The sequence below is a fragment of the Pan paniscus genome, chromosome 13, assembly GCF_029289425.2.
Source record: "Pan paniscus chromosome 13, NHGRI_mPanPan1-v2.0_pri, whole genome shotgun sequence".
Taxonomy (NCBI): domain Eukaryota; kingdom Metazoa; phylum Chordata; class Mammalia; order Primates; family Hominidae; genus Pan; species Pan paniscus.
Window position 1 is genome coordinate 134,617,789 of NC_073262.2, and position 14,865 is coordinate 134,632,653.

Here is a 14,865-nt window from a genome sequence, read left to right on the forward strand (position 1 = left end):
GATGAGGTTGGAAAGGAAGCAGTAAACAACAATAGACAGTATTTGTTGAGTGTTTTATACTTTACAAACTATGTTTACAAGCTAGTTCAGTGGTTTGGCTGAACAAATGTTTATGGAGCATCCATTGTGAGCCAGGAACAGTTATGGTTAGAATAAGTGTGCAGCATGGGTGCCTTTGACATGGAGGTAGACAAGATTGCCTTGCTGTACTTCAGCTTGCAGCCCAGTGGTGGGAGGCAGTCATGTGAACAGATGATTTGGGGATAAAATGGCAAGTGCTCAGATAAAAGGGTGACCAGGGTATATGGCAAAATATTGGGGGGAAATGGGGAAACTGTGTAGGCTGAGGTTCTGGAGAGGCTTCCTGGAGTTGGTGACCCTCGTGGTAGGTATTGAGGGTCTAGTTTGGGCCTATCAGATGAGTGATATGTGTGTGTGAGGTATGGAGAGGCAGTGGTGCTAACGAAAACATGAACTTGTGAAACAACATGGAGTATGGCAGCTTAGGCCTCCTTGGGCGTAAACTATCAGGCAGGTAGTAGGCTGGGGAGGGAGGCAGGGCCACATATTCTGTGAATTAAGTCTATTTCATAATACTTTCATTAGTATAGAAATATTGCCATGTGCTACCTGGCTCACTTGAAAATGCTGTGTTCCATTTTCTCTTATTCTGAGAGCCCAGCTTCTGTATTTGTGTTTTTGGCTGAAGATCTAACCAATTTACAGATGCTGTCATCTTCTCTTCCTTTTTGTCCTCTCCCTCCCTCCCTCCCTCTCTCCCTCCCTCCCTCCCTCCCTCCCTCCCTTCCTTCCTTCCTTCACCTTTCTTTACCTTTCTGTATTTATCTGTGGTCAAGTGCACACGTGCACAAGAAAGAAGAAAGAAAACTGTCTTTTAAAAAATGAGTTGGTTTTTCTGATTCTTGGAGTACTCTTGGTGGTTTTAATTTATTATTTATTTATTTATTTTTTGAGAAAGTCTCACTCTGTTGCCCAGGCTGGAGTGCAGTACAATCTTGGCTCACTGCAGCCTCTGCCTCCTGGATTCAAGCGATTCTTGTGCCTCAGCCTCCCAAGTAGCTAGGATTACAGAAGGTAAAAATTAGTCATGCCATCATGCCTGGCTGATTTTTGTATTTTTAGTAGAGATGGGGTTTCACCATGTTGGCCAGGCTGGTCTTCAACTCCTGACCTCAAGTGATCCTCCTGCCTTAGCCTCCCAAAGTGCTGGGATTACAGGCATGAGCCACCACACCCAGCCCTATTGGTGTTTCTTTTTTTTAAAGCTTTCCCTGGATTTATTTGACAAGGCCTCTCTTAGGAGAGATGAAGCTGCATTTGGATGTTAGTCCATTCATTAATCCATTCATTTGCTCTTCATTGTTCAGCCCATATCCCAAACACCATTTTATCTGTAAGTTTCTTGGCCCTTCTCTTGTTTCACATAGGAGGACCCATTGTGCCTTTCCATTCTTATCCTCCTGCACTCTCCTCCAGGAACACTCTCCTCCATTCACCCTGAGCCTTCCAGTCTTTTCCTCTAAAAACTGTTCTCCTTGATGTCTCTGTGACTTTGTGCATGCTGTTCCTGGTGCTTGGAATGCTTTCTCCTGCTGTCTTGATGTAATGGTGCTTACCTTTTAAGTCCCTGCCTAAATGTTACCCACTTTGAGAAGCCTCATTTTAATTCTCCAAGTAGAGTTGGCTGTTAGTGTTTTCCTGTAGTTGACTTTTTTGTTTTCCCTTTATTCTAAACTTACCATCATTTCTTGGCTTTTATGTTTCCCCCAAATAGACTGTTCATGTCCTTGATGGCAGGGTCATGTCTTGTTCCAGAAGTTAGCTCAGTGCCTGGCATTTGACTGTTGCTTAATACATTTATATTGAATAAATATTTACTTACTGACTGAATAAAGGATCCAGATACTGTCTTTTGAAGAAGAGTTGGGGGAACTTCAGTTGTTAGAACTTGAAAGAAAACTAGCCTAGAATTTTGGTTATAGAATTATACCTGTCTAGAGATAAGGAGAGGACAGCGTTCTGCAGTGGTATTAGCTTCAGCTCCCTTTTAGTTTTTGCTTTTGAAGCAATTCGTTGCTGATACTCAAACAAAACAAAACAAAAATCTGATCAATATAACAACTCTAATTCCCAGGAGTTTGTAAGTGATTCCTTCTGGCCTGTGACATCATGGGACTCTGCAGCCAGGGCCTCCCCCCCACATATGAGAACAGTTGTTCTTTGCAGATGGGAAAAGGAATGGGTTCCAGATATGAGGTCACCATGTGAAATATACAACACTGTAAATAAGATTTTCATAGGCAGAGAAACAGAGTCCATCTGCTGCTTGATATAAACTTTATGTGTGCAAGCCTTGCGGGGTAAGGTAAAAGGCCAGACAAGAAAGGATGTTTTAATGCTGATGGAGAAAATTAAGTGTATTAGAGATACTTAGAAACTTTTGTTAACTTTAGTATTCAAACTCATCTCTTTTGACCTCTTTTTTTTCTCCCTATCCAGAGAAGAAACTTTTATCGAGAGATTGTAGGGGGATTTAAAAAAAACAGGAGTAGAGTATTTTTATTTTGTTTTCAATACCTTAACTAATACTTTGACATTTCATTAGTATTTTTTCCTATGTGGGGAGGAGACCACAGTCTCCTCTTTCCAGTGTTTGAAACGGCAATAACAGTAACACATGATCATGTACATGTAGTTTTGAAGTTTAAAAAAAAATAAATTCTCACATCAAAAAATGTATTTCATTTCTCTCTTCATAGGTAGAGTACTGAGAGGTTGTTATAGGAGATGTTGGGAGAGATTAGAGTAGGGGATAGACAAGCCTGGAAGGGGCTCCAGTTTAGGGTGATGATCAAGGTGACATGGGTATGAACATGGCAGAATTGGCTGTTTCAGATCCCAAAAGATGCTTTGGCTAAACGAAGTTCAGGCTAAGCCTCCAGAGCTGTCTTAGTCATGATGTCGGAGTTCCTCTTAGAATAGAATATTGGTGTGAAGTTGTTATTGGCTCTCTGAAAAATCCTAGTCCAGGAAGATAGAGGACAGGATGAACTAGTTTCTAGGACCTTCACCATTTGTTAAGAGTGAAATCAAGCAGGGTGTGGTGGCTCACGCCTGTAATCCCAGCACTTTAGAAGGCTAGGGTGGGAAGATTGCTTGAGGCCAGAAGTTTAAGACCAGCCTGGGCAACATAGTGAGACTTCATCTGTACAAAATAAAAATCAGCCAGGCATGGTGATGTGCACCTGTATTCCTAGCTACCGGGAAGGCTGAGGCAGGAGGATCGCTTGAGTCCTGGAGTTGGAGGCTATGGTAAGTCATGATCATGCCATTGTGCTCCAGCCTGGGCAACAGAGTGAGACCCTGTCTCTCTCTCTTTTTTTTTTTTTTTAAAAGAGTAAAATCAGCTGGAGAATACTTGGGGATGAATTAAAGATGAGGGGAATAGATGTGATGTTACAGTGGAATGCCCAGTCACTTAGAAGGGAGAGATGATATTCATAACATTAATACTGGGGGTGATAGAACTTTAGCTCTGCAGGCATTAATTAATTAATTACTGCAACAAGTGTTTCTTGACTTCTTACTCAGTGCCAAGCGTATACCAGTGAGCAAGTTAGGCAAGTCACTGGGGAGGTAAGGAAAAACAACTGAAGAAAAAGAGAAGAAATTATAGACTGATCATTGCTAATAAGGAAATGGGAAGGGTGAGAGAGAATAATTAGAGAGAGCCTCTTTAGTAGGGTCGTTAGGGAAAGCCTCTGTGAGATGATCTGTGGGTTATCTGAGATGAGAATGAATCAGCCAATTGAAGAATTAGGAGAAGAACATAGGTGGATAGCTCAGCTAGTAGAACAGCAGCAAGCAGAAGAAGGCTTGGTGTTTCTGAGAAATGAGAAGGAAGCCTGTTGGAACATTGTGAGCAAAGGGAGTTATATTATGGGACAAGTGGAGAGTTAGGCAGCAGCCAAGTCATGTAGGGTCTCTAGGCTATGCTGGAGAATTGGATTTTGTTCAAAGAGCAGCAGGAAGTCACTGAAGGCTCTTAAGCAGGGGAAGAAAATAATCTGTTTCATGCTTTGAACATACCTCTCTGGGAATTGTGAGATGAATAGAGTGGAAGCTGAGAGGCCACTCAGGAAGGTATCAAAGTAAACCAGGTCAGAAAACATGGAGATGGGAACAAGAAAGTGGCAGTAAAGATGGAGAGGAGTGGATGGATGGATGGATGTAGGGCTAGAACTGATGTGACATGGTGATGGATGAGATATGGAAGGTGAGGCAGAGGGAGGCATCCCTGATGCTTGCTGAGTTTTCGAATTGAGCAGCTGGCTGGATGATGTTGCCATTAACCAAGACAGAGAAAAGCAAGGGTTGGAATGTGGTGCTGAGTTTTTGGGCAAGAGGGATAGCTGGCATACATGAGTGAAGAGGCCCTGGTGGTGACCGTGGCAAACAGAGAGAGAGGCTGTTCACAGTAGTTGAGAGCATGGAGTCTGGAGCCAGATTGTCTGGCCTTGAATGTGATGTGAAAGCGGGCAATTTTCTTAACCTCTCAGTGCCTCAGTTTCCTCATCTGTAAAAGCAAGGATAATAGTATCTACCTCATAGGGTTGTTGTGAGGGTTAAATTAGCTGATCGATATAAAGCTCTTCAAAGAGTGTGTGGCATGTCGTATGCCTGCATAAGTGGCACTTGAGTTTTGTTTTTATTACTATAAGAGGAGCATCTGTTATTCAGGTTAGGTGGTTGCTGTCATTTGGAGAACCCTGTCCAAAGCTGTTAGATCTTATGATTTTTCAAGAATATCTGGAAATACGTATTTTATATGTGTGAAATTTCTCAGTTTTAAGGACTCTCAAACAAGCCAAATACAGTATGTTTGTGATTGCCAGTTAGACTGATTAAGCCCAGTTGTGTGGTGTTTTTCTATGGTACTGTTTAGCTCCTGGGGTATAGGAAGGGAGAAAGCAGATAGCTGGAGTTAGTTGAGAGTAGAGAATCAAGGGTAAAATCTTCAAGGTCTTTTGCTGGTTGAGTATCAGAGTAAGAGGTTTGTTCAGGATTTGCAACGTTAATAGATAATGATAGGCCATGGCAATTAGGTGGCTAGAGAAGGGAGTAAACAGTGGGAGGACAATGAATGGTGACAATGTGGTCACAGCTTTGGGTTGGAGATCTTAGTGAAATTGAAGAGTTGTTGAAGTGGGGTTTCTACCATAAGTAGACAGAAGATTGCCATCGGAAAGTGCGATATTTGAATTTTTTTTTTTTTTTTGAGGTAGTGTCATTAGCAGTGCTGACGGGATCCAGGCTGTGAACATGGGAGAGAGTAGGTGGGTTAGGGGAGCAAATGGTAGTTAGAGTGACAGGCTAGGGTTGCTTGGTCTTCAACATGGATGTGAAGTCCCAAAAATATATATAGTAGTGAGGATAGAGAGGAAGGCAGTGAACTGCTAGTCAAAATGTTAGTGAATTGGAGCTTTGACCCACCCGTAAATTTGAGGATGACAGCACCAAAGAGGTGCTAATGATATGAACTTTAAAGGATCTGGGATTTTTGAAAGAGAATGGAGGAAAAAATACTTTTAAAGTCATGATGGGGAAGCAAAGAGACCTTCCTCCCCTGGTCCCTGAGATACATGGGTTATGAGAGATAAAATAGACTCCCTCTGAGAGCACTCGAGAGAAGCAATCACTTCAGGGAACAGCCAGGTTTCAATTAAGGTGAAGAATCAGGAGCATCTGGAGAAGAGATGGAGGCTATGGGATCCTCACTGATCAAGTTTCAGGCCTAGGGAAGTGCTTTAGGAAGAAGACAGGAGATGGGCAATTGGGTCAGGTTAGGGGATGGCTATAGAAATGAAAGCCTTGGACTTTTGTAGGTGAGTAAGACAAGAGATCTGTGGGAAGTATCCTTTAGTTAAATGACCATTTGTTTTTGACAGACTTAAATGCCAGCTGCTTCTCTCAGGCTATAGGAACAACTCTGGTCTGCTGCGGAGCTCTGTGGGAGTTTCTGCTTTCTTAGCGTGATCTGCATTCCCTCAAGGGCTCTGTTTCCGAGGTCCGGTTCTTCAGAGTTATGCTCCAGTCAAATTTGCAAATGCTGTTGTGGAACCAGGTTTCTATTCTTCTTTGTGTGCTTTTGTATATATTGGGAAGTTTGGGATAGAGAATCAAGGGTAAAATCTTCAAGGTCTTCTTAACATCTTTTCTTTTAAATAGAGCCTGGATGCAGCCCTGAGCAACCTGTCTCTTTTCCCTGGGCCCAGCCTGGCCTGTCTGAGTGCCCTGCAATTAAAGGCATTTTCAAAGCTAGAGGCATTCTGATCTCTGTACTTGTTCATATGCTAACCATTCTTTGAGCGACAAGGGATGATAGAAGAATAGGAATTGAAAAAAAAACTTAGGCCAGAGAAAAGCATCTGGAATCAGAAAATGAAATTGTTAGACATTTAATTTCAATGAATTGACTTTTGTTTGTTTGGAGTCTCTTCCCCTCACGAGACTGTAAGCTCTGTGATGGTAGAGACTCTCTGTTGTTAGTCTCCCTTGTACCCCGTCATTTGACATGGTGCCTGCCATGCTATTCGTTAGGAAATATTTGTTGAGTGAGTGGATGAATATTTAGGTTAAATGTAAGTTTTTTTCCCTCCTTCCCTCAACAAGAAACAGCTGTCTAGAAGTGGATTTACTGTGACACTCTTTAACAAGGGACTGGCCTTGGGGAGCTTTGCCAACCTTATTTCCTGGTCCCTCCCTCTTCTGTGCTAGGCAGAGTTATCGCACAATGGAGAAGAGTTAGTGAGTGCCCTCTTAACCACTTTTGCTAACACAGTGTCCTCTACTATACTTCTCATCTGATTTATTTGCAAATTTTGCTCTTCTGTAAAGGACTAGGTCAGATACCATCTCTGAAGCCTCTTCTGGTGCCCTCGCTGTGAAAGTAAGCTGTACCTCTGCTTTATGTTTTCCTTTAAAATAGGGATTGAGCTTAGTTAATCATTATCTTCTCCATCAGTGTGTCTCAGGGTCTTGAATATAGTCCATACTCAATAATTAATTGTTGAATTAAGGACTGAATGATCATTTGTAGTAGTCTATTTGAGTGTTCATGATATTGTAAACTGTGGCATGGACATTTGTAATTTAAACATGGTACAGTGCAGAAGGAAATTATTTTCTGCTTTATTTTATGCCGTTGCCTGTTTTGTTAATTATGTATCTTTGAGTCTTTAAACGTTTTAGGGGGAAATGTTATTTAAAACACTTTCTCAAGATATCCTTTGAGTCTGGCTGTTAGAAAAATAACTGCTTCCATCCATGTGTTCCAGTGGCCTGAGACTACAGCTGGAACCTGGGGAGCCTTACAGCTTCCTGCAAGAGCCTGAAATACTGAACTGCTATTGAAGAGGCCCCCACCTGCACCCCTGTGTGTAAATAGAAGCAGACCCTGATTTGGTGCTGGAATAACATGAAGTTGAAGGCAGACTGGGTGGCCTGGCTGTTGGAGCCAGGATTCCAGTTTGCATTAAGAGCTGGTTATGGACCATTTTGAATTATTGACTCATTCAGCTCTGCAGAGGGGCCAGAGTAAAAAATAATGCATCCAGTTTCATAAGGCTCAGTATCTAGCTTGGAAATCAACCTGTGTCACTTTGAAAATTGTCACAGAAACAAGCAATTGTGGAAAGGTCTTGGAACTGGGAGAAAAAAAGGCCTTTATATAATGAGGCACAATCCCTAGGTAATCTTGTTTGTAAAGTCAAGGTTTAAATTTGAAGACTAGCATATAGGGGCATCTAAAATCCTAATAGTTGCCACTTTCCCACTCTGTGCCAAGCTCTGTTGTTCCTTACCTTTGCTTGTTCACACCAAGGTGCCAGTCTAAGCTTTCTGTTTTTGATAGAACCCTCTATTTCAGATATCAACATAAATTGTGTTTCCTGCATTTAATGAATAGTTCTTATACATCTAACTTGTTTTCTCAAGTGACCTGTTTAATTTTAAAACTTTTTATTGGAGAATAACATACACGTGGAAAAATCGTAAATATATAGCTAGATTTTCACAAACTTTATTTTTTGTTTTAAAGGGTGTATTGAGAATTAATCCAAAGAAGTTTCATGAAGCCTTCATTCCTTCCCCGGTAAGTTCAATAAATTTATAATAAACTTTATGTCACATTTAATTTTTTAGATCTGCTCCGAAACTGAAATCATATATTCTAACTAAAAAGCAGAGTAGTGAAACAAAATTGACGATGGGCAAAGATTTGTTTCAAATTTAAATAAACTAAATTTTCTTTTGGTTAACAACCCCTTCTGTCAGTCTTAAAATCGCATGCCAAATGAAAGGGATGGCATTTGTTACAAGGCTGCAAAGAGCAGCTGGACCCAGGCAGACTACCCACCAGTTCGTGTAACTGGATGCCCTTGGTTTATGGCTTAAAAGGATTTATGGTTTTTTCCACCGATTTAAGTTAATCTTTCCTAAACAAATATGCTATCTACTTTGGATCTACTGCATGAGCTAATCTGAACATTTGTCCAAAAATAACGTGTAATGCTTTTTTTTTCTGGTGGGGGTCAGAGTTTCTCACTTCACTTTCGTGCAGGTGATAGAACTTTGTACAAGGCTCTTTACCGTTGGGTCTTTAGACCCTTTCTTACATTTATGACTCATTTTAAGAGGCTCTTTCCACTTAAATCAAGTTTACACTGACATATAGTTAGCAGCAGTTCTCTAGAGAAGGTTTGATTGAGCAAAGCTGGGAGAGCAATATTCTTAAATTCCTGACCTAACTTTTCCAGGATACCATAAATAGAATAGCTATAGAATCACAGATTTTTCACAGTGAAAGAGACCAAACTTACGCTTATAGATGACGAAATGGAATACATATATTTTAGTTAACATATTTTATTATTTTAAATGACAGTAAGTTTAGTGAGAATATAGGTTCAGTCATGTACTTTATAAATGTTATTATTACAGATTGAGCACCCCTTATTTGAAACACTTGGGACCAGAGGTATTTTGGATTTAGAATTTTTTTTTTAATTTTGGAATATTTACATTACATACTTACACTGAAATCCAAAATGCTCCAGTGAGCATTTCCTTTGAATGTCATGTCAGTGCCCAAAGAGTTTTATATTTTGGAACATTTCAGATTTTATATGCTCAAGTGATATTATTGTTATTGTTACAATAACCTTATGACCTATTCTCAAGCTCAGTTTAGTCCTTTTCCCCTGCCTTCTGAAATCCAGGGACTCACATTGCATCCAAGTTCGAGTCTTACCCATTGAATTAGATAAAAGGTATCACTGACATTCACATTATTCTTTCTCAGTCATATTCTGTTCCTGTTAGAGAAAATGGCATATGTCTTGACCCTGAAACTTGAGTTGTAAAATTGGGTTGTAGAATTGAGGGTCAGTTTTGAGGTGGTAACTTGGCTGCACGAGCAGTTCTCACATATACGAGAAGTGCAGTTTACATATGTGTTAAGTTTCCAGAATTTGCTCATAAGCTTAAATTTACATCCAGGAATCATAAAAACTACCCAGAAAATCTCTTAGGAAGGTGCTGTGTTGGAGACGGATAAACCATCTCTCAGTACGTCCTGCATAACCAATGTTTTTTTCCCATAAGAAAGCATGACTGTTTCTTCAAGAATATACCAGTTGAAGGAACTTGATTGTATTAGGAGCCCTCATGTATGAAAGACACAGATTTTTAAGCATGAAAATGTCACTCAATGTAGTAAGTTCATCCTGAGAGACAGCTGGGAACTGGGTATATTCAGACCTCTTGTCTCTTGTGCATGCTTAAGTTTGCTCTTATTGATTGGAGTGATAAGGGGAACTACAGCATTTTGAAAATTTTGCTGCTTCCTCTCTTCCCTGATTACACAGTATAGAATTTCCCTAAGTTAAATCCCTATTGGGTTGGCTCCTAGCAAGTGTGGGACCTAGGACAGAAGTAGAAAAGAAGGCACACATACCTTAAATCAAATATTGAAAAGTTAGACATCAAAACCACCATCAAGTAAAATATATTATTCTATATATTCCATGTAGGAATAGACAAAGTCTATTCCTTGCCAAATACACCTTCATATACCTGAGTTCAAATGTAGAATTCTCAGATTTCTTGCAGCTCCATGCTGAAACATGGCTTCACCTCTGGCTTGCCCCTCTTCCCTTCTCAGTGCTAGCTCCCTGTCCCCTTGTGATTCCCTTGCATTCAGTGAGGGCCCTTTCATGCCCAAACGTGGGCATCCTATCCCATGTATCTAAGCTATGTCCATACCCATTAGAAATACCTGCCATTGAGTGGAGGCACCCCCATTGAGGGGGTGCCTCCGGTGGTGGGGAAGTGCCTGTATATGTCCTGGAGGTAGGCTTGGGGCTGCTTATTTTAGGGAAGCACATCCATTTGGCCCTGTGAACTCCTTGTCTGATGGGGAGGGTTGTGGCTGGAGCAGGGCCAGAGCAGAGGTCCTATGGTTCCTGCAAGCTAAATTCATGTAATTTACATCTGCAAATGATGTATCTCCATGGTGTAACCTGGCTTGTTAAAGAAAGCTAAGACACAAAAGCAAAAGGTGGTGATGTTTTAAAAGCTCATAGTTATTCTCTTACTTAAAATTGTATTCTTACTACGTCATATTTAGAAATTTTTAGACAGTTGCGATATTAGGATTGGCTTATTTCTATGCCTCTTTTATTCTTTTATTTGGCTCCTGCTTGAGTCGTAATATTGTCTCAGAGAAAAACAATTCACCTCTAGGTAATTAAGAATAGATCATAAGAGCTACCAATCAAGGCCCATTGCAAGTGATTGTATACACTCTGGTTTTGGACACGGGAACAGTCCTACATTCTTGCTTTGTGGGTTTCAGTTTCCAGAAGCATTATAGAAAGCAACTGAAGAGGGCAATAATAGAGGCAACAGATTATTCATACATAAAGCCCATAACCACCTGTGGTCTAGATTTCTGAGTGTACATATCTCATATCCATGTCAAATATGAACTTGTATGAACTGGAAACTTGACTTAGGTTCATTATAGCTTCTACTGATAGAAAGTTGATTTTCATTTTATGACAAATATAAAATATATGGGATGAAAAATGCCTGCAGATAGACTGGGAAGTAGAATGTCAGAACCAGGGCCTAATTGTTACCGGCTTAAGCTAGGAGCATAAAGGCAGGAATGAATATGAAAGATGAGGCTTTTGCTCTGACAGTAGGACATACAGTGGCTTCCTCATTTGTAAAATGAGGGGATGGAGTAAACGTTGTCTAATGTTGCTCACATTCTAAAGTTTTTAGAGAGATAAAAATAGAGATTTGTTTAAATTATTTAGGTTTGCTCTTACTGACTCTAAAAATGGTTGTGAATTTACACAATGTCATTTGCTATGCTAAAATATCTCCCTAGGTCAAGAGGTGAAGAACAGTGAATTAGTCATCAGGTATAAAATAATACTTTGTTTTAGGGGAACTTGACTTAGGTTCATTATAATTTCTACTGACAGAAAGTTGGTTTTCATTTCATGACACATCTAAACTATACGGGATGAGTAACTTATGTGTACTTGCTAGTTTTGTGAGGTTCTCAATAAAAATGAAATACAGAATGTGAGTAAAATCATGTGACTTTCAAGCAAACCAAGATAAAATGATATTATTGTCATGCCTTTTATCCTATTTGGGGATAGGATAAAGAGGAGAAAATTGATCAGATGGAAAAACCTGTCATTTTTAAAAAGCACAGTTTCTATTCTGAATTATGTAAATCTAAGAAGCTCTCTAACTTTTTAATGCATCGTGTCATAGGAGGCACCCTTTGTACAGTGGTGGAATTTATTTTTGGTCCAAAGGGAACTGTTCCATCAATGAAGGATGCTGTGACCATCGTGGCATATTTGTGTTGTCCTCCTTCCCCCAGTCCTCTAAGTCTTTAGTCAATTACCACATGCCCACCTCCCAATTCCATTATTTTTCTTCCAGGGAAGTTCATTATCTATTTTTCTTTCTTTTTTTTCTATTATCTATTCTTTCTGATGGGTAGAACAAGACTTCTGGCATTCAAACAAAGAGCTGAAATCTTTGGCCTAAAAAAGTGGTTAAAAGAGATGACTCAAACTTTTAATATTGAGCAGTTCCCAAGCTTAGTGTCTTTAAAGTAAGAGATTCAGCGACAGATCAGTCTTCTGAATGAATCAAGGAAGAGCTGAGTATGATGCAGTAGCTATAGATTTTTGTGTTGTCTGAGGTTCAACTCAGCCCTGCTTTCCTTGGTTTCCTGGGATTGTAAGGTGACAGTACTATCATCCCATCAATCCGAAATCTCTGCGCTGCCAAAGGGTGGTTGTAGCTGCTTATAATAGAGGCATTTCATTGCATATGTTTGACACGTGAGTATGGGTTAGGGTGACCTCCAAACAGCCCATTTTTCATTCCAAGGAGGTCTGAGAGATCCTATTGCTTTTTGAATTGCAAAAGGCAGCAATAGATGGTGATGTGCCTTATTTCAGTTGTTCTCTCTCTGTTTACTGGCTGTCTCTTCCACATCTCTCTGAGAAGCTTGTCAAGAGGTCAACTACAGTCATGTTTTGTGGCTAACACAGTAGCTTTTCCTCAGGGACTAGGGTGGGGTCAGTTTTGGCAGAGTGTGCAAGCCACAGTTGTCAACCCATAGCTAAACTGGAAATTGAGCAGAAAAACTATTCTAGAAGATCTCTAATGGTTTGTAAGTGGAAGCTGTAAAAAATGCTGAGTGACTAAAATCTGCCCCCCCCCTTTTTGATTTGGTGATTTTGGGATGTTAATTTTAACTTTAGCCAAAATTTCATAGTAATCACCTTCAGTCCATTGAGTGTTATGTTCAATCTTATCTATGTCAAGTGTCTCTGTTAGAAAAATTTGAGTGATGATTTTCCAGACTCTTTTGCTGTCACCTCCTGTAAGAAAAAATGTTTTACTTCTTTCTTATTCTCTGAAAAAGAGCACATCATATAAACTTGTAGAGAATAGAAGGATAAGAGTACATGTTTGTTGGTGAAACATTTTGAAAATATTTCATTTTCTCAGGAACCCTGACTGCTGGTGAAGGCCTGCATTTCCTTGGCTATCTTGTTTATTTAAAATTACAAAGTAATTTGGCTTACTAAGAAGACTCTGGCACCTATTTAAGCCAAGAAGTTGACACCTGGGGAGTTCACTGGGGAGCCACATTATTTAAAGTGGGTTGTTTCTGAGTGAGTGAGTGAGGATGAAAGTGTCTGTATCTTGTGTTCATTGTCTGGAGTTCACGGTGGTCCTAAGTCAGCAAGGTCGGTAGAGTGTAAAGATCACGTGATGAATCTCATATTACATCTCTTTCCTTCTCTTCTTTGCCCTCTACTTAGGTCTCCATAAAAACAACCACAATTTATTCTCTCTGCCACTTTCTTGGGGGGCATTATGAATTTGCTGGTTTCCTCCTAGAGAGTCCAAATCTTAGAGCCATTGCTACTCCTGCCCTCAGTTTGTTTTCTTGGGGGAGATTATATGTTGTTCCTCTTCTGTTCTCTTGCATACCTTCTATTTTTATACTTTCTTGATATGTAAAAAATTCATTTAGTATTAAAAAGGTATCAGCATGCTTTATTTAATACAAAAAAGGATAACCTAAGAATAACTTGCTGTTTTCTATTTCAGTTATGAAAGCAGGCAATTTGTTTTTTGCTTTATGTGTTTTTAAGCTCACTATTGTTTTATTTCTTTTTCCAACCTAGGATGGTGATCGAGACATTTTTATTGATGGGGTTGTTGCTCGTAATAGAGCCTTAAATGGGGATCTGGTGGTCGTGAAACTGCTTCCCGAGGAGCATTGGAAGGTGAGTTAAGTTTTCCCTTTCTAATTACAGATTTCTTAGGGTCTTTCACATTCCATGGTGCACCAACAAGGCATCATAAACTGGAGGAGTCACAGACCCCTTAGGTGCTGTGGTAAGATGGGGTGTAATCTTGGAAGCATGCTACCGAATGCTTGGAACTTAGAAGCATCTGCTGGGCAGATTGCTAATTAAATGAGTTCTCCTTGCTCTCTCTCTAGTGATCCATCCTCCCTGTCACATGCCTTGCACTGGTTTTTGGTATTCTTTTGAATAAATACTGAGGGCCCATTCAAACTTGGTATGTATTATTTTCCTACATCCTATGCAGGGAGAACTAGAAAGACAAAGCCATGGAGACAGTGGCAGTCCCCATGCATTTCTGCTGCCTCCAGTGGAAAACCCAGGCAATACATATGGAGTTCTGTTGGCCCAGTTTGGTGATTGGGTGCCTTGGCAGATAAAAATAGTTTGTCTGTGTTTTTATAAATCAGGGATTTAGTGGCAGAAGAAAATGTTTTTAATATGAGAGTATTTTGGGTTTCGGTCTCCATCTATGTCTGTTAATTGGAAAGGAAGATATGGTTTTAGTTTTGATGGTTTTAAATAAAAGTAAGGATCAGGCATTGGAATGATGTGTGGTGACAATATCTTTGAATTGTCATGTAGGATTGGAGACTTATGTATCTAAGTCTGAATTTGTCTTCATATCGTTTGTTTTATTTGGCTTTTTTGTTTTATTTATTTGAAGAATTCGGTGTCTTCTTCAATAATACGTGTTATAGATGTATCTAAGTCTGAATTTGTCTTCATATCATTTGTTTTATTTGGCTTTTTTGTTTTATTTATTTGAAGAATTTGGTGTCTTCTTCAATAATACGTGTTATAGAGTAGTGACTAAAAGTATGGGCTTTTAGGCTAGGCTACTTAGATTTGAATCTCATCT

At 39.8% G+C, this 14,865-nt stretch overlaps 1 protein-coding gene across 4 annotated transcripts in view; it reads left to right on the forward strand.

The window, feature by feature from the left end:
- Positions 1–14,865, forward strand: part of DIS3L2 (DIS3 like 3'-5' exoribonuclease 2) — a 368,917-nt gene that overhangs the window by 58,381 nt on the left and 295,671 nt on the right. For all 4 annotated transcript variants that reach the window (XR_010109551.1, XM_063595621.1, XM_003821873.5 and 1 more), the window contains exons 4-5: positions 8,120–8,173; positions 13,821–13,922. Coding sequence is in view for 3 of the 4 variants with exons in the window: in XM_063595621.1 (XP_063451691.1) it covers positions 8,120–8,173; positions 13,821–13,922 (156 nt within the window). In the remaining variant the exon portion in view is untranslated. The remainder of the gene's footprint in view (positions 1–8,119; positions 8,174–13,820; positions 13,923–14,865) is intronic.